Source organism: Phoca vitulina, unplaced genomic scaffold (assembly GCF_004348235.1).
Source record: "Phoca vitulina isolate PV1807 unplaced genomic scaffold, GSC_HSeal_1.0 scaffold296, whole genome shotgun sequence".
Lineage (NCBI taxonomy): Eukaryota > Metazoa > Chordata > Mammalia > Carnivora > Phocidae > Phoca > Phoca vitulina.
In genome coordinates this window covers 1-25,069 of record NW_022589983.1, presented here as the reverse complement: position 1 = coordinate 25,069, position 25,069 = coordinate 1, and the positions used below count along the sequence as shown (strand labels likewise).

The 25,069-nt window shown below is 49.9% G+C and overlaps 1 protein-coding gene, 1 non-coding gene and 1 pseudogene across 3 annotated transcripts; 1 reads left to right on the top strand and 2 right to left on the bottom strand.

Moving 5' to 3' along the window:
* Positions 1–996: 996 nt before the first annotated feature.
* On the top strand, positions 997–5,917 carry LOC116629130 (annotated as a pseudogene).
* Positions 5,918–9,892: 3,975 nt separating this feature from the next.
* Positions 9,893–17,482, bottom strand: LOC116629131 (melanoma-associated antigen D4). 2 transcript variants are annotated; one of them, XM_032399428.1, is made up of 13 exons: positions 17,350–17,482; positions 16,157–16,397; positions 15,040–15,873; positions 14,491–14,694; positions 14,317–14,380; positions 14,010–14,089; positions 13,529–13,620; positions 12,807–12,886; positions 12,680–12,722; positions 12,181–12,243; positions 11,095–11,209; positions 10,324–10,754; positions 9,893–10,119 (listed from the first exon to the last, which is right to left on the bottom strand). In XM_032399428.1, the coding sequence occupies exons 2-13, from the start codon at positions 16,364–16,366 to the stop codon at positions 10,110–10,112; spliced, it is 2,226 nt and encodes a 741-aa protein (XP_032255319.1). In that variant the 5' UTR covers positions 16,367–16,397; positions 17,350–17,482; the 3' UTR covers positions 9,893–10,109. The 2 variants fall into 2 exon arrangements, with proteins under 2 accessions (XP_032255319.1, XP_032255318.1); XM_032399427.1 differs by having other exon boundaries at positions 16,157–16,367; positions 17,350–17,481.
* On the bottom strand, positions 11,469–11,599 carry LOC116629132. The gene has a single exon (XR_004298702.1). It is a non-coding gene; the product is annotated as a small nucleolar RNA SNORA11 (small nucleolar RNA).
* Positions 17,483–25,069: the final 7,587 nt, after the last annotated feature.

Here is a 25,069-nt window from a genome sequence, read left to right as displayed (position 1 = left end):
TTTTTTCTTGTTTTATCTTTCCTTCCCTTCCCCTGTGTTCATCTTATTTCTTAAATTCCACATATGAACGTCAGCTTCTGATAGCCTTTTGCTTCCTTCTTTCTACTTCCTCTCAGTTTATTTTTTACACCTTTTTGTAGCATCTTAGTTTTGTATTTTGTTGATGTTAAACCTTTCTTCTTTCCTAATATAGACACACAAAGCTACGGTTTTCTCTGTCAGTAGTGCATTAGCTGAATCACACAAAAGTCGACATGATGTGATTACATTTCTCTTCAGTTCAGATGACTTTCAAATTGCCCTAAGTGCCTCGTCTCTGGGCCTGTGTTATTTTGAAGTCCGTTGGTTAATTTCAAAGTTTTGTGGATTCTCTAGAAATCTTCTTGTTATAGATTTCTCGTTTAATTCCATTGTGCCCAAAGAACACCCACGACATGGATTTCAGTCCTTCTTCTCTGATGGAGTATTACTTTATAACCCGTGATAGGCTCCTGCTTGGTGCATGTTCCATGTGCTTTTAAAGAAAGTGTGTATTCTACTGCTATTGGGTGGAATGTACTATAATTAAGTCGAGTTAGCGGATAGTGTTGTTAAAGTCTTTTTTATAATTACTGACCTTCTCTCTATTTGCTATATCAAAATCTGAGAGAATTTTTGAAATTTCCAACTATTAAAAGGATTTGCGTTTATGTCTTTTAAGTTCTATCAGTTTTCACTTTATGAAATTTAAAGTTCTATTTTCCAGGGCACCTGATGATCATTATGCTTTCCTGATTAATTGATGCTTTTATCATTATTAAATATCCCTGTGTATCATTAGTAATACTCCTGGTCCTAAAATTTAACTTAGCCGTTTTTAGAACTGTTTTTCTTACAATTCATGTTCCCATGGCATCTCTTTTTCAACCCTTTTGCATTTAACCTAGCTCTGTCTCCATATTAGAGTGAGTTTCACTCTTGCCTTTTGCAGCCATCACTGAAGTGCCGGCAGCCAACATGAAGTTCAATCCCTTTGTGACTTCTGACTGGAGCAAGAACCAGAAAAGGCATTTCAGTGCACCCTCCCACATTCGCAGGAAGATTAGGCCTTCCTGTCTTTCTAAAGGGCTGAGACAGAAGTACAACCTTCGATCCATGCCCACCTGAAAGGATGATGAGTACAGGTTGTGCCAGGACACGACAAAGGCCAGCAAACTGGCAAACTAGTCCAGGTTTACAGGAAGAAACACGTCATCTACATTGAATGAGTACAGCGTGAGAAGGCGAACGGCACAACTGTCCGTTCGCCCTAGCAAGGTGGCTACCACTAGACTAAAACCAGACAAAAACCACAAAATGATCCTTGAAGGTAAAGCCAAATCTCGACAAGTAGGAAAGGAAAGCTGCAAACAGGAGGAAGAAACATTGACAAGATACAGGGATAAAGTAATCTTATATAAGACTTTAAATAAAAACTGTTAAAAAAAAAAAAAAGTGAGTTTCTATTCAATGGCATATTGCGGTGTCTTGCAGCTCTCCCGCCTAGCAATCTCTGCCTTTTATTAGGAAAGTTTGGAACATATACAATTAGCTTAAGTATAGGTATGATTGGCTTTAACTTCATCCTCTTATTTTGAGTAGCTTTATTTCTCTTTTTCTTTCCTTCTTTCTAGCTTTCTTGCTTCGTTCCTTCCTTCTTTTATTTCCTTCTTTCCTTTATTTGTCTTTTCATTCTTTCTTTAACCCAATTCCCTCACCCCCTTATGCATAACTGAAGTATTTTTCTTTTTCTTTTCCTTTTTTGGAGTATTTTTCAGTATTCCAATTTTAATCTATATCTTGGTTTAATACTTATTCCTTTTGTTTTATATGTAAGTGGTTCCTGTAGGGATTATATTACACATAGTTAAAATTAGGCCTTTCACCTTCGATGATAAAATTTTTCTTCACGTACAAAGGAAAAACTTATATAGTATGCTTTAATTTCTACACTCCCATCTGTTTGCTTTTGTTTCCATAGACTTTATTTATATATACATTGTATCCCCCACAACGCATTGTTTTTGGTTTTCTAAACATTCAGTTAACTTTTTTTAAGATTTATTTTTTACCTGACAGAGAGAGAGAGAGAGAGCGCGCACGTGAGTAGGGGGAGGGGAATGAAGGAGAGGGAGAGGGAGAGAATCTCAAGCGGACTCCCTGCTGAGCAAGGTGCCCAAGGCAGGGCTCAATCTCAGGAGCCTGAGATCATGACCTGAGCCCAAATCCAGAGTCAGACACTTAACCTACTGAGCCACCCAGGTGCCCCAACATTCAGTTAATTTAATTTAATTTTATTTTAAGATTTTATTTATTTATTTGAGAGTGAGTGAGAGTGAGAGAGCACGAGTGGGGTTGAGGGGCAGGAGGAGAGAGAGAAGCAGACTCCCCGCTGAGCAGGGAGACTGACGCGGGGCTCGATCCCAGGACCACGGGATCATGACCTGAGCTGAAGGCAGACGCTTAACCCATTGAGCCAAGCAGGCACCCCAACATTCAGTTAACTTTTAAAGGAAGTTTTTGAAAAGTAAAATAATTAACCCTCCCTATATTTACCATGTCTATAGCTATTCATTCATTTGTGTTCATCTGGGTTGACATTTGGTATGGTTTTCCTTAATCCTAAAAGAATGTATTCGATATTTTCTGCAGCGCAGTACACTACTGTTCAATGCTAATAATTTTTTGGTTGAAAAAAACTTTTTTGCCATTAGTTCCTTAATTGTATTTTTAAATTCAGTGATGTAGACTTCTTCTGGACCTCCAGCTCCAGAGATTTGAACACATGTATAGATTCTTGTAGCCACCATCACAATATGTATTCAGAACACTTCTATAGCCCCCAAGAAGTCCCTGGTGCTATCCCTTTGTAGTCACACTCTTTCTCTACACCTAACCAGGGCACCACCGACTTGCTCTCTTTTATGATAGTTTTGTCATCTCAAGAAAGTCATATAAATGGAACCGTTTAAAAAGTAACCCTCTGGGGTGCCTGGTTGGCTCAGTCAGTTAAGCGTCTGCCTTCGGCTCAGGTCATGATCCCAGGGTCCTGGGATGGAGTCCTGCACTGGGCTCCCTGCTCAGCCGAGAGTCTGCTTCTCGCTCTCCCTCTGCCCTGCTCGTGCTCTCTCTCTCTCTCAGTCTCTCTCTCTCTCAAATGTATAAATGAGATCTTTAAAAAATAAAATAAAATAAAATGTAACCTTCTGAGCCTGGCTTCTATCACGAAGCACAATGCTTTTGAGTTTCATCCAAATTGTTGACTGTATCAATACTTCATTCCTTTAGACCATTGAATAGTATTTAATTGTCTGGAAAGAATACACTTTGTTGCAGGATATTTGGGTTGTTTCTAGTTTGGGGTGGTTATGAACAGAGCTGCTACAAACATTCACTTACAGGTTTTCGTATGAACTCAAGTTGAAATTTCTCTAGGAGTAATACTGCAGGGTGAGATTGCTAGGTCATATGGGTAAGTATATGTTTAACTTTATAGGGCGCCTGGGTGGCTCAGTTGGTTAAGCGACTGCCTTCGGCTCAGGTCATGATCCTGGAGTCCTGGGATCGAGTCCCGCATCGGGCTACCTGCTCAGCAGGGAGTCTGCTTCTCCCGCTCCCGCTCCCCCCTCTTGTGCTCTTTCTTTCTCTCCCACTCTCTCTCTCAAATAAATAAATTAAAAAAAAAAACAAGAAATATGTTTAACTTTATAAAAAGCAATAACATAGTTTTCCAAAGTGGTTGTACCACCTTACATTCCCTTCAGCAACATGTGGTGAACCCAGTTGTTGCCCATCCTCAACACCATTTGATATTGTCACGTGTTTGAGGGATTTTTTTTTTTTTTTTGCTTGCTTGCTTTTTCTAATTTCAGCAATTTTAATATAGGAATACTGCTATCTCACCATAGTTTTAATTTGCATTGTCTGAGAGCCAGTGAGTGTGCTCATCTGTTCATGTGCTCAATTGCCACCTATATATCCTTTTTATTGATGTATCTCTTCAAATATTTTTTCCATTATTTTCTTACTGTTGAGTTTTGACAGTTCCTCATCTACTCTGGATACAAGCCCTCTGTTGTTTAGGTAATTGTCAATACATTCTCCCATCCTGAGATTTTTCTCCTCAAACCCTTAACAGCATTTTTCACAGAAAGAAAACGAGGCTGGGTGGGGGGATGGAGGTGGCGCGGTGGTGGCAGGGTGGAGTTGTTCTACCTAGAACATCTTTCTCAAACCCAGGTCAAAGATTTTGTCGTTTCCTTCTAAAAGTTTTACAGTTTCATATTCTTGATTTCCATCTAAGATTTCTTTTTAGTGAGTTCTAGTATAAGATGTGAGATCCTTTTTCTTTTAGGTGGAGATCCAGTTTTTTCCACACATTTGTTGAAAAGTCCTAAATGTAGGTAATGTGATTCCTCCACACTTATTTTTTTCTTTCATACTTTTTTGGCTATTCTTTTTGTTTGTGTGTTTGTTTTTAGGTTCCACATAAGCTTTAGGATCGGCTTGCCTATGTCTACAACAAATCCTGCTGCCGGGATTTTCATTGGAATTACAGTAAGTCCAGAGATCAACTTCAGAAGAGTTGACATCTTTGCTATGTTAAATATTCTAATCTATGACCATGGTATGTTCCTCCATTTATTTAGGTCTTCTTTTGTTTGGTTTTCCAGCGTTTTGCTGTCTTTAGTATATAAATACCCGGCATCACTTGTTAGATTCACATCCAAGAATTGACTTTCTTTTTTGAGTGGTAAATTTCTTTTTCCAACACTTCTTTGCTAGTGTATAGAAATGTGGTTGACTTTTTTGTGTTTTAGTCTTGTATCCTGCACTCTAGATGAATGGCTTTATTAGTTCTAGGACGTTTTTGTATATCTGTACGATTTTAACAGAGACAATCAGGTTGTGAATAGGGGCCATTTTGATTTATTTTATTTATTTATTTTTTTAAAGATCTTATTTACTGACTTGAGATAGCGAGAGCTAGGGAGAGGAGGAGCGGGGTGGGGGTGGGGTGGGCGGAGAGGGGCAGAGGGAGAGGGAAAAAGAGACTCCCTGCTGAGCACAGAGCCCTGACCTGGGGTCTATCCCAGGACCCTGAGATCATGGGCTGAGCCGAAGGCACGTGCTTAGCCAACTGAGCCTCCCAGGTGCCCGCCGTTTTGATTTAATCTCCTGATGCGTGCCACCCCGTGGATGAATATCCAAAGCATTGAAGCAGAGAAATAGAAGGCAGGCCGACACGGAAGATTACATACTGCATGTTTATGTGTGTAACGGACTGTAGGGGAGAGAATTCTAATCCACGGTGATATAGAGAGAAGGTCAGTGGTGGCCTAAGGCTGGATGTGGATGGTAGGAATTCACTGGGAAGGGGTGCAAGGGAACACCACTAGATGGTGAACCTGTTCTTTGTCTTGATTAGGGTGGGAGTGACATGGATGGTAGCATTTGTCAAAGTCCATGGAACTGTCCACCTAAACGGGCATTATTTTGCTTGTAAATTAAACCTCAGTAAAGCGGATAAAGAGAACCCTGTTGTTAGGTTGGTTTGGAGGAGCTCAGGTGGCTAAACGGCCAAACAGACACCTGTGATAATGGAAGCGTTCAGGGCCTTTCACCCCTGTTCAGAGGTTGTACTTGTGGGCACCAAGCAGAAGGCTCTAGCCAAGCTCTCCTCCCCACCCACCCCCGCCACCGCACAGATGAACAAGGCGCGCTTCAGAACCAGAATTTGAAACTACACTGGTTGGACTCCATCTCCTGGGAAACGTCCTTCTGCATTGATTTTTGCCCTTACCTTTGACCCCACTGCATTCCAACCTTGTGCCTTGTGCCCCTTTTTCAGGTGGAGGGGGAAAAAAGCAAGAGGAGGAGATTTGAGAGGGTGGCCTGATCGTAGGGGTCCTCCACGGTGTCCCCGTTCCAGTGGCTAGGACCCCAAAGTTTCCTAGACAGCTTCAGAGACAGGCTAAAGCCTAGTTAGCAACTGCAGCTCTTCCGCAAGGCACATGTTTATCCAGCTCTCAGGCATCTCAGATTCCTGGCTAAAGGCAATGGGCTAGTGGTAGTAGAGCTCCACCTTTCCGTTTCCTCCCTCTCTGCTTTCAGAAGGCTCACTTTCACCTAGAACCTGTCTCTGACATCCCCTCCCTCGAGGCAGCGTGAGGTAGCAACATGCTTGTAATTCTCTAATGTTTCTCCAAGGCCATGTACAAATTCAGACTTCCACGGACACTGTAGGGGAGTTGCTTTGTTCCGTATCCTCCTCAACTCTAGCCCCACTGTCTTTGTAATTTTCTTCTTTCCTGTGGTCATTGGGTATGCACGCTGCTTTTCCTTTCTGCAGTTCTGCAACCCGTAGACATGTCAACTACCACAAAATAAAATTGCATGTATTGGCTGAACCACAGACCAAGGCAGGAAGCCTGGCAAGGGACTGTTGTGTCACCTTCAGGTGTGACAGCCCATTTCTGACGTGGGTGCTGAAGTGCTGGCATCTTGGGAAACTGTGAGGCTGTGAGGGGAGTGTTCAAAGTCATATTTGAAGCGTACGATGTCCTGCAGGTTTGTATCATTTCTACGACGTTGGTTTCCAAATAAAGGGCACTTGTAATATGGAGTCATCCCAAGTTGAAACGCGGGGAACTTGAGAACTCGACATTGGTCAAGTCATTTCCTCTGCCTGGTCCTCAGTCTCCTCACTGGAAAAGGGGATGGGGCTTGGGGTGCTACTAGATTTCCGATAACTTCCAATCTCTACTGCTCGGTACTGTCTTTGGGACCGTGAGGCAAGCAGTGTAAGTAACCCTAACTGCACAGATGAGGGGATGGAGGCTCTGAGAGGTGAAGTGACCTGCCCGAGGTCACGGGGCTCAGAGGGTCAGGGAGGGGTGTCAACCTCAGGTGCTTTCCAGAGGACCCCCACCTCAGACACGCATAGAGTGGGGGAGGGGCACATGCACCTGTCATTCTCCCACTGCTTTACCCACTTCCTACCCTCTTTCATGCGCAGGCCACGCCAGCTGCGCCCAGCCGCCCTGGGGGCTGGGCCAGGCAGTGCTGGGTACATGCTCTTACCCCTGTTACTCAGCGAGGAACCTTGAGGCCCAGAGAGATGCTGTGACTGGGAAAGCAGACCCACAGGACCTCAGAGCTGGGGCACCTTCAGAGTATATCTATCTAGCCCAATCCTGTGCTGTGACAGGTGGGCACTCTGAGGGCCAGAGGGAGAAAAGGCTGGGCCAAGGTCACTTGCCCAGGTGGTGGCAGAGCTAGGACAGAGACCTCAGGCAAGTCACTTCCCTTCTCCGGGTCTATTTTGTCACGTGTGCCATGGGGAACAGTAGCCCCCGCAGAGTATCAGCGAGGATGGAATGAGGTCTTGCACCCAGAGAACCGGGCCCCAGGGCCTGACAAAGAGGAGGAGGAGGAGGAGCAGGATGGATGCCCAGGACACCGCCAAACCTGATGTCTCAGGAGGCTGGGAGGGTGGTGGGAGTCTTGAAAGCCCAGGATGAGCCTTGGGGGCAGGGAAGCCATGAGGGGTTTGGATCTGGCCCAGTGAAGGGAGATGGGAAGTGGTAAGGGCAGCCTGGCTGGGGGAGGGTGGCTATTGTTGGAGAGTGGTGAGAGATGGGGGTGTCGCTCTCACGACACTGTGAGCCCCTCCGAGGCAGTGGGAGCCGGCTGCAGTGGGCAGAGCATGCATTTAGCCTTGAAGGGTCTTGGGTTGGGGTCCCAGGAAGGACACCTGCCTTGGTGTCACGTTTGCCCTGTGAGGGAGCAGGCAGGCAGCCTCCCAGGTGACCTGCCTGCCAGTCAGTCTGTCAGCATTCCCCTGGGCGCTCCTTCCTCCCTGTCCCAGAGGCCACCCCACTGCTTTCTTCCTCCCCGCCCACCCTGCTCTCAACTACCCGTTGAGTAGTGCAGAGTGCGGTTCCGACTCTGGGGAAGCCCGCCACCCCCACCCCCCCATCCCCCATCCCCCCATCCCCCCACCCCCCACCTGGATAGGCCAGCCAGGGGAAAGGAGGATGGAAGAGGGGAGTGTTGCAAGCCCACAGGCCTGGGGAGGTGGCACCCTCACCAGCACCCTGTCTGTCTCGGAGAGCTGCTTTCTCCTCCTTTCCAGATGAGAGGCCGTGTCTCAGGTGTCCTCTGCACCCAGTGCTCAAACTCCTGCCCGTGGCCTTGGGTGAGTGGCTGCACCCTCATCCATGGAAAGGCCTGTGCCTGCTGTGTGCACCAGCAGGGGCCTGGGAGGTTCCCAGGCTGAGAGGACCAGAAAAGTCTCGAATCATTCGTCACCCCAGGACTGGGCTCCCAGGCATCCTTCATCCCTCTCACATCCCAGACCATGCGTCAGTAAAGCCAAAGTGAAGGGGACTCAAATTCTGTCGGAATCACAGTGTCCTCGTGGCCAAGCAGGGACCCAGCCGCCGGGCAGGCAGAAACCACAGCAGTGGCCAGCAAGGCAGAAACCCACCTGAAGCCCGACTTTAGGCGGAGGAAACCTTACACGGTTAGCTTCCTGGGGGTGTGACCTATGCAGCCCCACAGGACCCTGTGCGCGGAGGGGCTGCACACCTAGTTCAAGCCCAAGCCGTGGCTCTCTCGGAATTCTTCATCATTTTTGAGCAAGGGGGCCCACGTTTTTCATTCTTCACTGGGCCTGTGAAATCATGGGCCTGGATCTGGGTCAGGAGCCCAGTCTGGGGGAGAGAAGGGAACCTCTTCTCGGGGAAAAGAGGCAATGGGGTGCAGGGGCCCTTACCCGATTCACTCCTACTTCTTTTTTATTTTATTTTATTTTATTTATTTATTTATTTATTTATTTATTTATTTTTTTAAGGATTTTATTTATTTATTTGACAGAGAGAGAGATAGCTAGAGCAGGAACACAAGCAGGGGGAGTGGGAGAGGGAGAGGCAGGCTTCCCGCCGAGCAGGGAGCCCGATGTGGGACTCGATCCCAGGACCCCGGGATCATGACCTGAGCCGAAGGCAGACGCTTAACGACTGAGCCACCCAGGCGCCCCTTCACTCCTACTTCTTAACCTGGGGCCTCGTCCTCCCAAGCGTGGACATCACTGAGGGAGCCGACAGAGCTCCGGACACTGTCCCAGCCTGCCACTGAGCCCTTCCCAGGCGTCTCTGCTCTCACTGCCGTCCGCTGGAGGAATTGCAGTCCCAGCCCCACTCCTGCAGGGACCACCCAGCCCTTGAAGACACCAGGACATAGGCCCGGGCCTTGGCTTCACGGGGAGGGCCCTGTTCCCAGTGAAGAAGAGCTCCGGAGCCCACCAACAGGCCTCGGGTCAGGGTCACAGGCTGTCGAGGTCTGTTTTCATTGAACCTACTCTGTGGGCAATAATGGCTCCTCCTTCAACCTGCTGGAGGGGTGAGAATGTCGCCGAGGCCTATCTCATTGTCCTTGAGGCTCCATCTGAGGGAGGGATGAGGTGCTGAAGTTGTGTGGAGGAGGAGGGAAGGGTTACAAGATGGCACCTCCAAAGATGGGTGGAGGAGGTGGGTCTTGGTGGATGTCTGTGGACCCTGTTCCTTGGTGGGAGGGACAGTGGCACCAACCCACAGCCTTCCACGCCATCCCTTTTCCTGCCACCGCCCCCACCACTGGCGTCTTAACTGGGGTCGTACCGTGGAGGAAATCATGTCACTATGTGGACAGGAGCCTCTCGCAACTCATGGCCTGGACACTCAGCTGACACCTCTCCACATCTGCTCGGCACCCTCCCCCCACCTGCTGCCTTCCAGGCAGAGGCGGGCAGTGTCTATGTCGGAGCCCCCAGCCACGTGCCGCTCAGAGCACCACGTGCACAGGTACGTGCGCAAATAAAGGAGGAAACGTCCCAAGTAATTTTGCAACTTTACTGTAACACTGATACCAAAAACATGAAAACACGACAAAAGCGCACAACAAAAGCACACAACAAAAGCAGGAAGGGCAAAGAAGAGAGCTTCATCTTGCATGCCATCTTGGATGGGCAGGTAGAAGCTGCCTAGAGTGCTGTGTGAAGGAGGGATCTGAGGAGGCACTCCGGCTTGGTGAGGGACGGCCGCGGTTCATCAGCGTTGTCTGTAACACAAGACACAAAAGCAGAACTATCAGTAGACATGAGACGGGGGGGGGGGGGGGGGGGGGGACACGAAGAAACAAACAAGTGTCTCTCACAACTCCTTGTTCCCCCACTGCACCACCCAGGCCTGCCCCCGACTTGACTTCTCACAGCCCCTTCCCACCCCCTCCCTCGGAGTTTCAGGTGTCCACTGCAAATCTCACTGGATCCAGGAGAAGAAGTTGGCACTCGTTCTGGCGGCATTTCGGGTCCGGATGGTGGAGCTGGTGCTGGGCCCATCTAGAATGCTGGTGCTGGCCCCACCGTTGGTGCCACTGCTGACGCCAGCTCTCCACGTGGCCCTCCGGTTGGCACGGTTGCTATTCAGAATGTACTGATGGTATCTGGCCCAGAAAGCGAAGGGGATCCTGGCCCAGGCGTCGCCAAAATCTCCATCCTCATCCCAGGTCAGGAGCTCCACCTGTATGTCATCCCAGCTCCAGCGTCCAATCAGAGCTTCATCCCCGATGTTCATCTGGGCTCTCATCTGGGCCCTGGCATGTTCCTCAGCCATATCCACATCCATCGTCTTGAAAGCATCATCCACAGCCTCCAAGAAATGAGCCTTCCACTCCCGGGGGTCTCGGTTCTGATTCTGCAGTGGGGTAACAGACACCATGCGCACAGCTACCCCACGTTCGCTGAGCACCTGCTTCCTGCCGTACACCCTCCCGCGGGCTGGGCGTGGTCACGAGGCAAGTCGAGGCCACTGGAATCCGACTCTCCTATGACTCCGTGCCAGCCCCGGGGCCTCACCCCATCCCTCACACTTACTGCACCTGTGAACTGGGGTAAGTGACCTACTTAGGAACCTGTCCGGATGCTCACTGGACCAACAGCCTGAGGGGGAGGCCGTAGCCAAGAAACAGAGAGGGTATGGCAAGCACCAAACTCACACCCCACTGCCTGGCCCCAAACAGAGGCTCCCCTGTTACCTGGGCGATGAATCTCAGCACCCTCATCTTGCTGGTCTCGTGGCGGGCTCGCAGGCCCCAGAGGAATTCATACTCGGGTGGGCTGCTATTGGGGATCTTCTTGTATTCCAGGTACCTCAGTGCAAGAGGAAGAGAAACGTTTGCTTCCAGCCAGGCAGACCTGTCGTCGCACCAAGGGCTCCCGGGTAGGCCCTTCCCAGCCCCGATACTGCAGCCCAGCTCCTGCGGGAGGACTGTCCCGGCCCTCCGGCCCTCCGGCCCATGCCTCACTCCCACGCTCACTCCCAGGGTTTCTGCCTCCAGGACTGAGGCCTACAAAGCCTCAGGCCGCTGGTCCTGCCCAGAAGAAGCCACGTGGAGGTGCGGGGTGGGACACGTGTCGGGTATCTGTTCGTAGGAAGGCCACAAGTTTCACGCCCCTTGTCACAATGAACCCAGATCCCCCTTGGATTGTGGTGTAAACCCAGGAGCCATTGCTTCAGGCCCCCTGCTATGAGCACACTCCATCGCAGGCTCCCGTCCACCGCCTGGCAGAACCCTGGGACAGTCCGCCAAGAAGCGGATCGGAAAGGGGAGAACAGCGGCACACTCCGTGCGTACTCCCCACTTTGCGTGTGCGCGCATGCGCGTGTCTGGGCCAGTCTGTTGTGCCTGTGTGAGCGCACGCGTGTGTTCTCCGAGGACCGAGGACAGGCTGGGCCTGACCGGAAAGTTAGGAGGGCTGAGCTCCGGGACCAAATGGGCCCCTTACCAGCCGGGGCCGTACTCAAGACTTCTACTCTCTGAGCCCCAGGTTCCCGGGATGTAAAGCGGGAGACATTCTCCAGCCGCCTACAGGGCAGGTACCAAATGGCACGGTGGTTCCAATACACCCTGCGCCGTGTCCTCTGCCGACTTCGACTCCCTTTCCCCAAGGCTGCGCTGGAATTCTACTCCCCGCCAACACTCACGTACCCCGCCCACCCCCACACCAGAGACACCTATCCCTCTGGCTCTAAGATCTGGCATCGGGAATGGCTTGCTCAGCCACATCAGCCCACGAGGAGTGCACGAGTGTGAGACGAAGTTAACTTGGCCACTACTTACTTCTGCTTCACGAAGTCCTCCGTAATGAGCTTCCTCAGATCTCCAAGGAATGGGTGCCTCACCCTGAGGGCCAGGAAAGGAATCCATGACTACACGCAGGGGCAGTGCCCGGAGGTGGGCAGGAGCACTCCCTAGCAGGATGGACAGCTTCCCAGACTGTGTGTGTGGGGGGGGGGGGAGGGGGCATCCCCATGGAGGCCTGGGGTGGCAGCAGGGGCCACAGGGCCACATGTCAGGGATGCCCTAGGCAAGGGTGTGATCGGAACCCCTAATTCTGATGGGTTCTCTTGGGTCCCATCTGGGGACAGAGAGGGGACATGGAGCAGAGAGGGGCTGAGAGTTCAGGATCATTTCCCCATGCACCCCGGTGGGACCCTCTGCGCTCTACCCAGGCCAGGAGGTCCACTCCCCTGCACTAGGCCCCCAGGCTAATCCCACCCCGGGGCCACCGGTGCCCAAGGACAACACCGAGGGGCGGGAGCCGAGAGCCCAATCATACCCAGGGCGCAGTCCCATCTTGCGTAGTGCCTCCCAGAGGACAGCTGTGAGGGGAGAAGAGCCACAAGAATTTAGCACACGAAGCTGGGACTGTGGGCAACCCCCCAGCTGCGGGTCCAGCCACTCACCCTCGCTGGCACGGTTGCCATTCATGAAAATGACTCCCAGAATCACCAAGAGGAGGCTCAGCCTGGGAGTGTCCTTGGTCCTGAAGGTGTAGGAAGAGGGATCCTGTCCAGCAGCCATTTGCCCGAGGGACTAGGGCTGGCTCACCCAACTAGCTCTTCCCGGATGGCTGGGCTACCGGGCGGTTCTTCCCACTCTACATCTGGCTTGCTCTCTCATCCAGACCATTCATTCCTCTGTCTGGGACTGAATCGCTTCACGCCTCAAATGTGGATGCGAACACTCCCTCCCAGAGTTCCGGCCAGGATGGGGTCAGACGGGGAGCCACCACTTGGCAACAGTGTGTCCGGAGGCACATCCAGACCTTCCCTGCCCTTTGAGCGTCGGGAGTTACACTGGATGGGAAGCTTCCTTCCCCCAGGATCACTCTGCCAAGCCCAGGCCAGGCGCGTAGCAGGAGGAGGCAGGCAACAAGGAGCCTGCTTTCCTAGGAAGATGGGGCGGGGAGGTGGCAGTGGGGGAAGGGGGGGTGGACGTGGGGGTCCTGAGAGCAGCAAGGCTTCACCCCAGGCCACTTCCCCTTTCATCCCCTAATCACTGGGCACCACTACCTGTGGGTGGGAGCCGTTGCCAGGCACCAAAGCCCTGTTTTCCCGTTTCTCTGAGGGGACGGGGAGGGGGAGGCACCAGTGAGGAAGGCCACAACCCTCCTGCCCTTTCTTACTTTCCCAGGAGGCGAGCTGAGGAATCCCGTGTGCACACGAGAATGTACAGGTGTTCTTCCTTGTCAATTTCCTTCAGATGGATCCCAAACTTCTACGTGGGGGAGGAGACAACATGAGAGCAGGAACCCACACTGCCTGTCCTGCAGGCAGTCCCTCAGTTCCCCGTTAGAACTTTCCCTCAGCAGGGACGCCGAAGTTATGGGGAAGGCTCGAGAAGAGAGGCTGCAGAGGGACTGCCCTGTGGGAGCTCTGGCACTGGCCAAAGCAGTAGGACCCACTTCAGGAGACCAGGGACACTGAAGGAATCTGAGGGAGAGGAACCCTCCGGGGAAGCAAGTACGCAGTGGATGCTCCCAGGAGGAGAAGCTAGGGAAGCCTTCCCAGAGCAGGTAGTACCGAAAGGGGGCCTCAAGGGGCTGCAGGGCTCAAGGCTTCCCTGCAGCTCTTGTACCACAGTGAGCTGCCCGGGCACTTGCCCACCTTCTCCAGAGTGTATGTTGCTCGTTCAATGATCTCAGGGAAATGTTCGTCGTATTCCCGGATGACGTCCTTCATCATGTCTGCAAGAGGCGAGAGGTGGAGAGAGCACCTGGGCTGAGCAGGGGCCAAAGAGCTGCAGCAGCCCCTCGGTCAGCCCTGCTGAGGGGAGCACCGTCGGGACCCCCCCCACCCCCCCCACCCATACTGTGCAAATGGAGCGATCAGCTGGGCGTGCTCGGTGGAGACATCTGATGCCGGACGGGACAGTGGAAGGGCAGAGCTCGGGGAGGGGGCCCAGGTTGCCCACCTGAGCGCTTGATGGGGATCTTCTTGTAGTCCTTAATCATCAGATATTTCACCAACTTATTCGCCTGGAGAAGGAGGAGCACACAGGGAGATCAAGGCATGGGTGACCTCCAAGAACTGGCCCACAGGAGAGGAGAGGAGAGGAGGGAGATGGGGGGAAAGGCAGGTTTCTTACCCTCTCTTGCAGAAGGGTCACGTTGCGCGGTGGCAAGCACAGTACGTGTCTTGAGGGTACCTGGGACCTCAGGGCCATTGGGGGCCGGGGAGCCACCTGAGCCCGCACCATCAATGGGGGCTGCGATGCTCTCCAGGTCGGTGGGACCGCAGGAGGCTCTCTCTCCTCCTCGCTGCTCTCATATTCGTCATCCAGGTGCTTGGACTATAGCGTGAGAGAGAGGAGAGACCCAGGGCTACCAGGCTGGCCGAGCAAAAGTGCCCTGCACACATCTTAACCAGAGCAGGTACTTGGAAATCAAGTAGTACAAACAGCAGATGACGTGTGCTGAGTGCTTACTACGTGCCCGGCACTGAGCCAACCTCTTCTCCCTCCAGGCTTGAGGACAGAGGCTTCGTGCAGTCAGAGCACGCTACCGCACTGTGTTGGACAAACACGCACAAGCTGAGACAAGGGGGGAGAGGGGAAGGGAGCGGAGGGGGCAGAGGAGAGGACTGAGCAGAGAACGGAGGGGAGCAAGGGGGGCTGGAGATAGCAGGGAGGTCTCACCTTCTTGGTCCTCTTGCCTCCCATCCTGACCCAGGGCTCAGCACTGTGCTGAGCGGTGGCAGCTGCACCCTCGGGCTCAGGGATGCTCGGGACCATCTTGGCCTTGGTGGCAGGGGCTGCCACAACATTCTGAGGCTCCACCCACCGAGTCTTGGCCAGAGCCTTTCCGGACTTGGTGGTCTTGGGCCGGGTGGCTGCCCCCTCCCTGGCAGGTGCTGCCGGGGGCACCCCCGAGGAGGCGGCACTGGGGCCCTCTGGGGCAGCCTCCTGGGCTGGGGCGGGTCTCTTGGGGCGTGGGAAGGCCATGCCACTGACACCTGCCGGCTGGGTGAAATCAAAGACATCGTTCTGACCCAGGAAGGCTGTCTTGGGCCGGGTGGCATCCATCTCACTAGCACAGGGAGCCTGAGCGAAAGCACGGGCGGTACTGGGGCCCTCGGTAGCGGCCTCCTGCGCCTGGGAGGCCGTCTGGGGCTGTGTGGACGTTGCCGGAGCCCCCGGGGCGGCCACCTCACTGTTGACTAGCATCTGGGAGACGTGCGGAGCAGCTCGGGTTGTCTCAGGGGCGGCTGCCTGAGCCTGGGCCGCACAGGTCACGGGCTGGGTATCTTCTCCTGCAGCCGGGTCTGCGGCCACCGGGCGCTGAGCGACCACCTGATTATAGGTGGCACGGGCGGCGGCGGCGGCGGCCCTAGCAGCACGGTTGGAGGCGGCCGCGCGGGCTACGTTGGCGGCACGGGCGGCAGCCTCATTGGCAAGTGTTTCTGGATCCAGCTGAAATGCCTCCATCAGGGTCCTAGCCAGCATAGGGTTTTCCAGTTCCCAAGGCTCATTCTGTAAGGCCAGAGAGAAGGGTAGGGGAAGGCAGACAGCTCTCCGTGCTCCCAGCATGCTTCCCTGTGCTGGCCAGCCTCCTCCCTGCAGCCAGCTCCCACCACCCCCCAGACCTTCCCAAGCCCCCTTTCTCGGAGCAGGAGAGGGAAGGCTGGGGAAGCTGGGCAGTCCTTCCCCACTCAACCCTCCCTTTCATCCACCGCCCCACCCCCCTCCCCAGCAGCTTGGGCGGGGGGAGGGGGAGAAGGCCCAGGGCCAGCAGGTGGCCCACCAGGGTCCTCACCGATAAGATGCGAAGGCCTGGACCCAAGCTCCCAAAGGCTCTGAGGATACGGATGTCAAAGCTGGTGAGGGTGCCGTAGCCTCCAAAAGCACCGAATTCTTCATAGTCGTTTCCTTCAACCATCTCCTCCTCCCCGACTTCATCACTACCCTCGTCCATGTCTTCAACGTTGTAGGTTTCCGATTCCATGCGGTAGCTTCCCTCAGCCATGCTGGGGGTCCCAAGGAGAAGAGAGCTCAGCCTGGGAGGGAGGGTGAGGCCTCTTCAGGGGGAGGGGGCGGGATCCAGTGGGATCTCTCTGGAGGTGGGGGGGGCGGCAATCATCAGGTTACTAGGCAGTACGAGGCGGTGGAGGGGGCGGGGGGAACACCGGGGGGAGGGGGTATCAGTTGGGTTAGATTCTGTCAGAGAATCTAACAGAGCTCTAGGAGAGGGAGAGAGGTGGTCGGAGGAGACCCCGCACTTAAGGGGGAGTTTAGGATGGGCAGGCTCCCCATCTCAGCGGCTAGATTTGAATAGGGGGTGGACTGGCGGGCTTGGGTCTGAGGAGTCCCACAGGGGATGTGCACTGAGACAGGGAGAAACAAAGGGCTTTGATTTAACGATGAAAGGGGAGCAGATGACATGAGAGGGCTTAGACAACAGGAGCCCCGGAAAGCTTATGCGAAACTGAATCCAGAGACCCTCTGGCTAGGTCCGGGCGGGGGAGTTCAGCTGATTCAGGTCTGGGTTGGGCTCATACAGGAGGAGCTCCAGGGGTGGGGCGGTGGGGGCTCGGACTAGGTGAGGCATGGATTGGAGCGCTAGAGGTCTCAACCCCCAGGATGGCAACTCCAAGAAGGGGGCAACGGGGTCAGCTGGTTGGGACTGATCTAGGAGTGGTTGGGGGTGGGGGTAGGGCCTCCGCTCTAAGGAAGCTCAGCAGGGAGCACACGGGTCTGCTAAAGGGGTTCGGATCGCGGGCTCCGGTATCAGTAGGGCTCGGATCAGAGAGCCCTGCGTCTCCTGGCGGGAGAGGGCGGCGGGGGGGTGGGGGTGGGGGTGGGGGAGGGTCCTACCTAGACCGTGGGTCTAATAGGGCTCGGGTTCTGAGTGCCTGGGCTTTGTTCAGATCCGGGTGTGGGGGTGGGGAGGGCGCAGCGTGCCGGGTTCCACTCGCCCTCTCCCGGTCCGGTCTGAGGCTGGGTCCTTACCTTCCCTGGGGCTCCAATGGCGTCCGTCCTCAGCACCAGGAACCCCGCAGCCGCGCCCTCGCCTACTGCTGCCAGCACAGCAGCTCCGACCACCCCGCCCCTTTTCTCCGCGCACCCCCCGCGGCTGGGCAGCCTGCGCATGCGCGGACCCCTCCAGCCCGCCCGCTTTCCCAACAAAAGCCCTCTCCACCAGGTCCCCAGTGCGCATGCGATTCCGCGAGTGGGTGGGCGGGGTGGGGGGCTTTTTCTCCTTCCCGCCAGATACCCCTCACCCCTCCTCTGACCCGAGGCGCGCGCACTCACAGCCTGTGGTGCACTTGGACCACCCAATCATCTACCCTCGATCCCCGCACTTTTGCACAAATGCTTCTCTTCCCTGCCCTCCCCGTTCCCGCTAAGCTCCTCCAGTGTGGTCTGGAATACACTATGCCTGGCTTCCCCAGCATGACCCCTAGGTCACAAACACAGAGGTCTCTAGCTGGGTGTCTAACTGTATGTAACAAGGGGAATGGAAATGGCCAGAGGATGCCACTTGCCTTTGTGTTCCCCAGCACCATCCATCTCTAAGGCCCCCAGACACAATGGGAACATCTGCTTCCCCAGCTACTCTTTATGCAGCTTGGGCATCACAGCACTATCTGCGCTGGGGCTGGTCTTCCTCTCACGGCAGCCCTGGGAGGTGGATGTCAGCATGCCCATTTTACAGATCAGAAAACTGAAGCACAGACACACCGCATGAATAGACAAGGCCACAGAACCAGTCAACAGAAAATGCAATATGTGGTCCTGAATCTTCCTGACTCCAAACCCCATGTCCCAGTAGTGCTGGCCTGGGGACTGAGGCAGGCTCCCCTCTCCAGTTTGAGCGACAGATCCACTCCCCCCCCCCCCCCCCCCCCCCCCCCCCCCCCCCCGCCCTTCCAACCCCTGTCCCCAACAAACAAAGTTTTTGCCGGTTGAGACCTACCCTCAAGCTCTGCATCCAGGACGGGGGTAGCCCCCCCCCCCCCCCCGTCTCCACCCCTTGCCTACTCTAGGTGGGTCCATCCAGCTGGGGGAATTGCTCCTTAGGGTCCACTCCCTGCCCCAACTGTCAGGCCTCTTCGCTGTGAGTGGCACGAACACGCTGCCCCTGAGGCCTTCCTGGTGCCCGCTGGAGCAGCCAGGACAATCAGGCACTTGTGTGTCTGAGCCATGGCAAGCCCCGATTCAGAGTAAATGTTTGCCCGGGTTCCTTCCAGGGCAGGGGCCTGGGGCAGCTGTGGTCTTGTGGAAAGAAGCTGGGCTGGTCTTCAGAATTCCAGGGATGGAGTTATGGGCCAGTCTGTTGCTAGCTGTGTGAGCCTGCTCAGGTCACTGGACATCTCTGAGCCTGGTTTCTCAATATGCGAAATGGGAAGCGCAGGAAGCACTTACCCAACCCAACACATGCTGCTATGCTTCCAGAATGACTGGAGGAACTGCTTTGGAGGGAGAAGATGCTATGTTTCCAACTCAAATCGAACCTGTGCTTTTTACAAAATCCATGGTGGACTTTTATATTTGTTTTTAATGTCAGCCTCTCCGGGACGCCTGTGCATGAATGGAAGCTATTGCTAGGACCACAGCTTTTACTCTCCAGTGACCAATGTCAATTCTGGCTGGTTGGATGGCTTTCCTCAGCTGTTGCATAGCAACCTCCGCTGTCAGCAGCCTGTGTCTCTTCAGCCCTTTCTGTGTAACACGTTTCTGTGGGAGGTGACCAGACCCTAGAAATGAAAGCCTTGACAAACTGCTCAGTGCTAATAGAAAATACTAGGTTCCCATCTCAAACTGAACCTGTGCTTTTTACAAAAACCATAGTGGACTCTTATATTCGTTTCGTTTGTTTGCTTTATTATTTAAAAATTTTTTTCCTTTCTTCCGCCTTTTTAAAATTGAGATATAATTGACATATAACCTTATGTTAGTTTCAGGTGTACAACATAATGATTCAAATTTTTTATATATTGCGAGGTGACCACCACAGTAAGTCTAGTTAACATCCATCACCATACATAGCTATGTCTTTTTTCTTATGATGTGGGCTTTAGTTACGTTTGTTTTTATATCAGCCTCTCTCTCTCTCAATGCTATATAACTATTTATGCTAATAACTCCAAAATCTACAGCCCCAGTTTGAACTTCAACTTTGAGATCCAAATCCATATATTCATTCTCCTACATGACATCTCCGCTTGGATGTCTCGAGGGCTCTTCATAGTGAGTCTGTCTAGAACCAGTCCCTTGGTAAACCTAGTCCTCCCACACACACACACTCCCTGTCTCTCTTGTCTTTAAAATTCCCATCTTCACCATCTCAATAAGTGGCACCATTATCCTCACAACTACTCACTGCAGAAAATGGAAGTCCGCTACCACCACTCCCCCTTGCTCATACACTGCACCCTGATGGGAAACCTGCGCAGCTCTCCGGAACTACCTCTCCGTGTGGCTCTCCTCTCCCTTACTTCCAGCAAATTCTAGTCACGTTGGCCTCTCGGAATTCTCAACTCTGTCTCCTTCGCTCAGGTTCTCCACTGGGCTCTGTTTGTGTTCAATCTCTCCCGTGCTGTAGCCTGCAAACTCTATCCAGGCAAGAAGTTGGGGGAGTTGGGCAATCTGAGGGCTCACCATGTTAGTTTCCCTTCCCTCAGGGATCACTGTCCTGTGTTGTTGCCTGTGGTGCCATGAGGTAAAGCTTTATAATTGTTTTGGTTTACCAGATATTTCGGTGGGAGAGTAAATCGGGTTCCTGTAAATCCATCATGGCTAGAGGCATGATGGTATAAAATTTTTTTTAAATCTGAGTTTTTTTCACTGAGCCATATGGTTTTAAGATGTGTTTGCTTTGCTATGCATGCACTGAAGATCTACCAAAGTGACTATGCACAGATATTGCATGGTGTGTATTCATGACATTCTTCCAATCTGCTCCCCCTCACTCCTAAGAAAGTGGGAAACCAGAAAAAATACAGAACCATTCAGGACCAGAGGTAAGAATTACAGAGAACTTCTCATCAGAAACAATGCAAGTTATAAGAAAGTGGCATACCATCTTTATAATAGTGAAATAATTAATAACTATCAACTCAGAATTTTGTACTCAATGCATATCTTTCTAAAGTGAAGTTGGGGGGCGCCTGGGTGGCTCAGTCGGTTGAGCTTCTGCCTTCAGCTCAGGTCGCCATCCCAAGGGTCCTGGGATCGAGCCCTTCCCCGCGTTGGGCTCCCTGCTCAGCGGGGAGTCTGCTTCTCCCTCTGCCCCTCCCCCTGCTCATGCTCTTGTGCTCTCGCTCTCTCTCTCTCTCAAATAAATAAATAAAATCTTTTAAAGAAAAGTGAAGTTGAATTAAAAGTTTTTTCATACTTACCAGAGTTGAAATAATTCATCATCACTGGGTACGCACTACAAGAAATATTAAAGGATGCCTTTCAGGTACAAGAAAAATGGCAGTACATGTAAATATGTTCTTTAGAAATGAATAATCAATACTAGAGATGCTAAATATGATGATATTAATAGAATATTTACTTTTTATTTTTAAAAAAATTCCTTATGAATTAATTAAGAGTGTAAACAGAAATTCATAACAATGCATTGTGGAGTATAAATTATGTGGAATTATTAATTTCTTGAACAATAATAGCACAGGGACTGGGGGGAATAGAAGTATATTGTTGTAAGATTCTAATTCTACATGTGAAGTAGTACAATATTACTTGACGGTAGACTGTGGCAAGTTAAAGAAGCGTCAAATATAAACCCAAATATACCTATCCAAAAAATTATGGCTAATAAGCCTACGCGGGAGATAAATGGTATCATGAAATGCTCACTTTATTATTCATTCATTCACTCATTCATTCATTCATTCATCCATCCTGAGAGAGAGAGCATATGTGGGAAGGGGGAGGGGCAGAGAGAGAGGGAGAGAGAGAATCTTAAGCAGGCTCCACACTCAGCATGGAGCCTCACACAGGGCTGGATCTCATGACCCTGAGATCATGACCCGAGCCGAAATCAAGAGTCGGATGCTTAACGGACTGAACCACCCAAGCATCCCCTCACTTAATTTAAAATAAGTCCTAAAATGGGGAAAAAATAAGACAATAGATGAGCAAGTAGAAAACAGGTAGCACGATAGCTTTAAATCCAACCATATCGATAACAGTATTAAATACAAATGGTCTAATTCACCAATTAAAATGTAGAGATTGACAATTTGGAGTCCTTTTTCTTAAATAGACTTTATTTTTTAGAGCACTTTTAAGTTCATAGCAAAATTGAGCAGAAAGTACAGAGCCATCCCATAAACCTCTTGCCCAAAACGGACACAGCCTCCCCCACTACCAACCTCCTGCACCAGACTGGCATACTTCTTACAATCAATGAATCTATATCGACACATCATTATCACCCAAAGTCCACAATTTGCATCAGTGTTTACTGTTGGTTTTGTGCATTCTATAGGTTTGGACAAATATATAATGACACGTATCCACCATTAAAATATCACACAGAATTGTTTCACTGCCCACCCCCCCCAATCCTCTGTGCCCAACATACAAACTCCTCTCTCTCTCTCCTGACCACAGGTGACTGCTGATTTTTTTTCTTGGTACTGTTTCCATAGTTTTGCCTTTTCCGGAACGTCATATAGTTGGAATCATGCAGTATGTAGCCGTTTCAGATAGGCTTCTTTCGGCGAGTCGTATGCATTTAAGTAAGGTTCCTACATGTCTTTTCACGGCTTGATAGCTCATTTCTTTTTCATGCTGAATACTATTCCATTGCCTGGATGTGTCACAGTTTATTTATTCATTCACCTACTGAAGGACATCTTGGTTGTTTCCAAGTTTTAGCAATTATGAATGAAGCTGCTATAAACATACATGTGAGATTTTTGTGTGGACATACATTTTCAGCTCATTTGGGTAAATACCAAAGAACGATCCACATAGCTGGATTGTATGGTCAGGGTAGTTTTAGTTTTGTAAGAAACTGTCAAACTGTCTTCCAAAGTGGTTGTACAATTTTGCATTCCCACCAGCAGTGAAGGAGAATTCCTGTTGCTCCACATCCCCGCCAGCATTTGGTATTGCCACTGTTCTGGATTGGGGCCATTTTCATAGGTGTGCAGGGGCATCTCACTGTCTTAGTTTTCATTTTCCCAATGACATATGGCATGGATTTTATTTTATTTTTTTAAAGGTTTTATTTATTTGAGAGAGAGAGCGGGAGGGCACGCACAAGCAGGCAGAGGGGCAGAGGGAGAGGAAGAAACGGACTCACTGCTGAACAGGGAGCCTGATGCGGGACCTGATCCCAGGACCCTGGGATCACCACCCGAGCCGAAGGCAGACGCTTAACCGACTGAGCCACCCAGGAGCCCCTATGACATGGATTTTAAAAATAAGATCCAGCTATATGCTGTGTACACGAATCCCACTTTAAATATAAAGGTACATAGAGGTTAAAAGTAAAAGGATGGGAAAAGATAGATCATGCTAGCAGTAAAAAAACAAGTTGTGATGGATATATTAATATCAGACAAAGCAGATTCCAGAACAAAATATATTACCAGGGATAGAGAGGATCTTATGTAAGAGGATCTTTTATATTGATAATCGGCTAAAACGGCCAATTCATCAAGTGGGCGTAAAAATTCTAAATGTTTATACACCCTATAAACAGAGTTTGGAAATACATGAAAGAGAGAAAAATTCACAATTAGGGTCAGAGATTTTAAGTCTTTCCTCTCAACAATTGAACAATTGACAAAAAAAAAAAAAAATCAGTAAGTGTATAGACTGAAAAACACTATCACCCAAATTAATCTAATTAACATCTTAGAACTCTCCCCCCAACAACAAAAAACACACACTATTTTCATATGTACCTGAAAATTGACCAAGATAGACAATATATTCCGGGCCACAAATAAGTCTTACCAAATTTGACAGGATTAGCATCACCCAAAGGATTTTCCTAGAGGACACTGGGATTAAATTAGAAGTAGATAACATAAATGTATCTGTAATATTTCAAAAATACTTGGAAAGTATGTAATACATTCTTCAGTAACAGATGGGTGAAAGAGGAAATCAAAAAGAAATTTAGAAAGTAATTTGAACTGAATGAAAATTAAAGTACAACTTACTAAAATTAGTAGGCTGCATCTAAAGCAGTCATTAGAAACAAATTTATAGAACAAAAATGCCTATATATAAAAACAGGAATTCAAACCAATGGCCTTAACTTCAGTACTTAGAAACAAAAATGCAGAAACAATGAAGACCAAAATAGCAGAAGAAAGGAAATAAGGGAAAGTGAAGAAGTCACTGAACTAGACAATAGAGAAAATAAAAGACTTTAAATCTGATCTTTAAGAATATCAATACACTTGGGGTGCCTGGGTAGCTCAGTCAGTTAAGCATCTGCCTTTGGCCCAGGTCATGATCCTGGGAGTCCCGGGATAGAGCCCCAGCCCGGTGGGGGGGCTCCCTGCTCAGCAGGGAATCTGTTTCTCCCTCTCCCTCTGCTCCTTCTGCTCCTGTTTCTCCCTCTCCCTCTGCTCCCCCTGCTCCTTCTCTCTCTCTCTCTCTCTCAAATAAATAAATAAAATCTTAAAAAAAGGTATCAATACAATTGATAAGCCGTTATCTAGAATGATCAGGGGAATAAAAGATAGAAGACACGAGTTACCAATGTCAGGGATGCGAGAATTGTCATCAAGGATCTTTCATTAAAAGTTTATAAGTGCATATTATCCATAACTTTATTGTAATCAATGGAATTTTATATAACAAAAATAAGTAATCAAGACAACGAAATTTAAAATACCATTTGCAATAGCAAAAATACCATTTACAATAGCCTAAAATTATGAATTGTTTAGGTATAGGTCTGACAAAACACGTGCAACATTTTACCTGAAAACATTAAAATATTGCTGAAAACAATTAAAGAAGACCTAAATAAATGCAGAGATATACTATGTTCATGACATCACGAACCAGATATTGTTAAAGAGTTAATTCTCTGTAAATTCATCAATAGACTCAGCACAATCTCCGTTAAGAATCCCATCAGGGTTTTGGTAGGAATTGACAAACGGATTCTAAAATTTATAAGGAAATGAGGAACACCTAGAAGAGCTAAAACAATTTTGGAAAAGAAAAATCAATTTGAAAGATTTATACTGTCAGATTTCAACATTTTTTTTTTTTTAAGGTGATCTGGATTAAGGAGTGCACTTGTTGTGATGAGCACCGGGAGTTGTATGGAAGTGTTGAAACCCTATATTGTACACCTGCAACAAATACTGCCCTGTATTTTACCTAACTGGAATTTAAATAAAAACTTAAAAAAGAAAAATACCAACACTTACTATGAAGTTTGCTGTCGACATGAAGATCGACAATAGAACAATGGAGCATGATAGTGATTCCAGATACAAATACACACAAGTATATAGTCATTGCTTTTTCAAAAAGGTGCCAAGGATATTCAATGGGGAAAAAATAATCTTTTCAAATCATGGTGGTGGAAAAAATGAAATAGCCATATGGGAAAAAAAAGAAAAAAGAAAAAAGAAAAGAAAAGAAAGAAAGAGAGAGAGAGAGAGAAAGAAAGAAGAAAAGAAAGAAAGAAGAAAGAAAGAAAGAAAGAAAGAAAGAAAGAAAGAAAGAAAGAAAG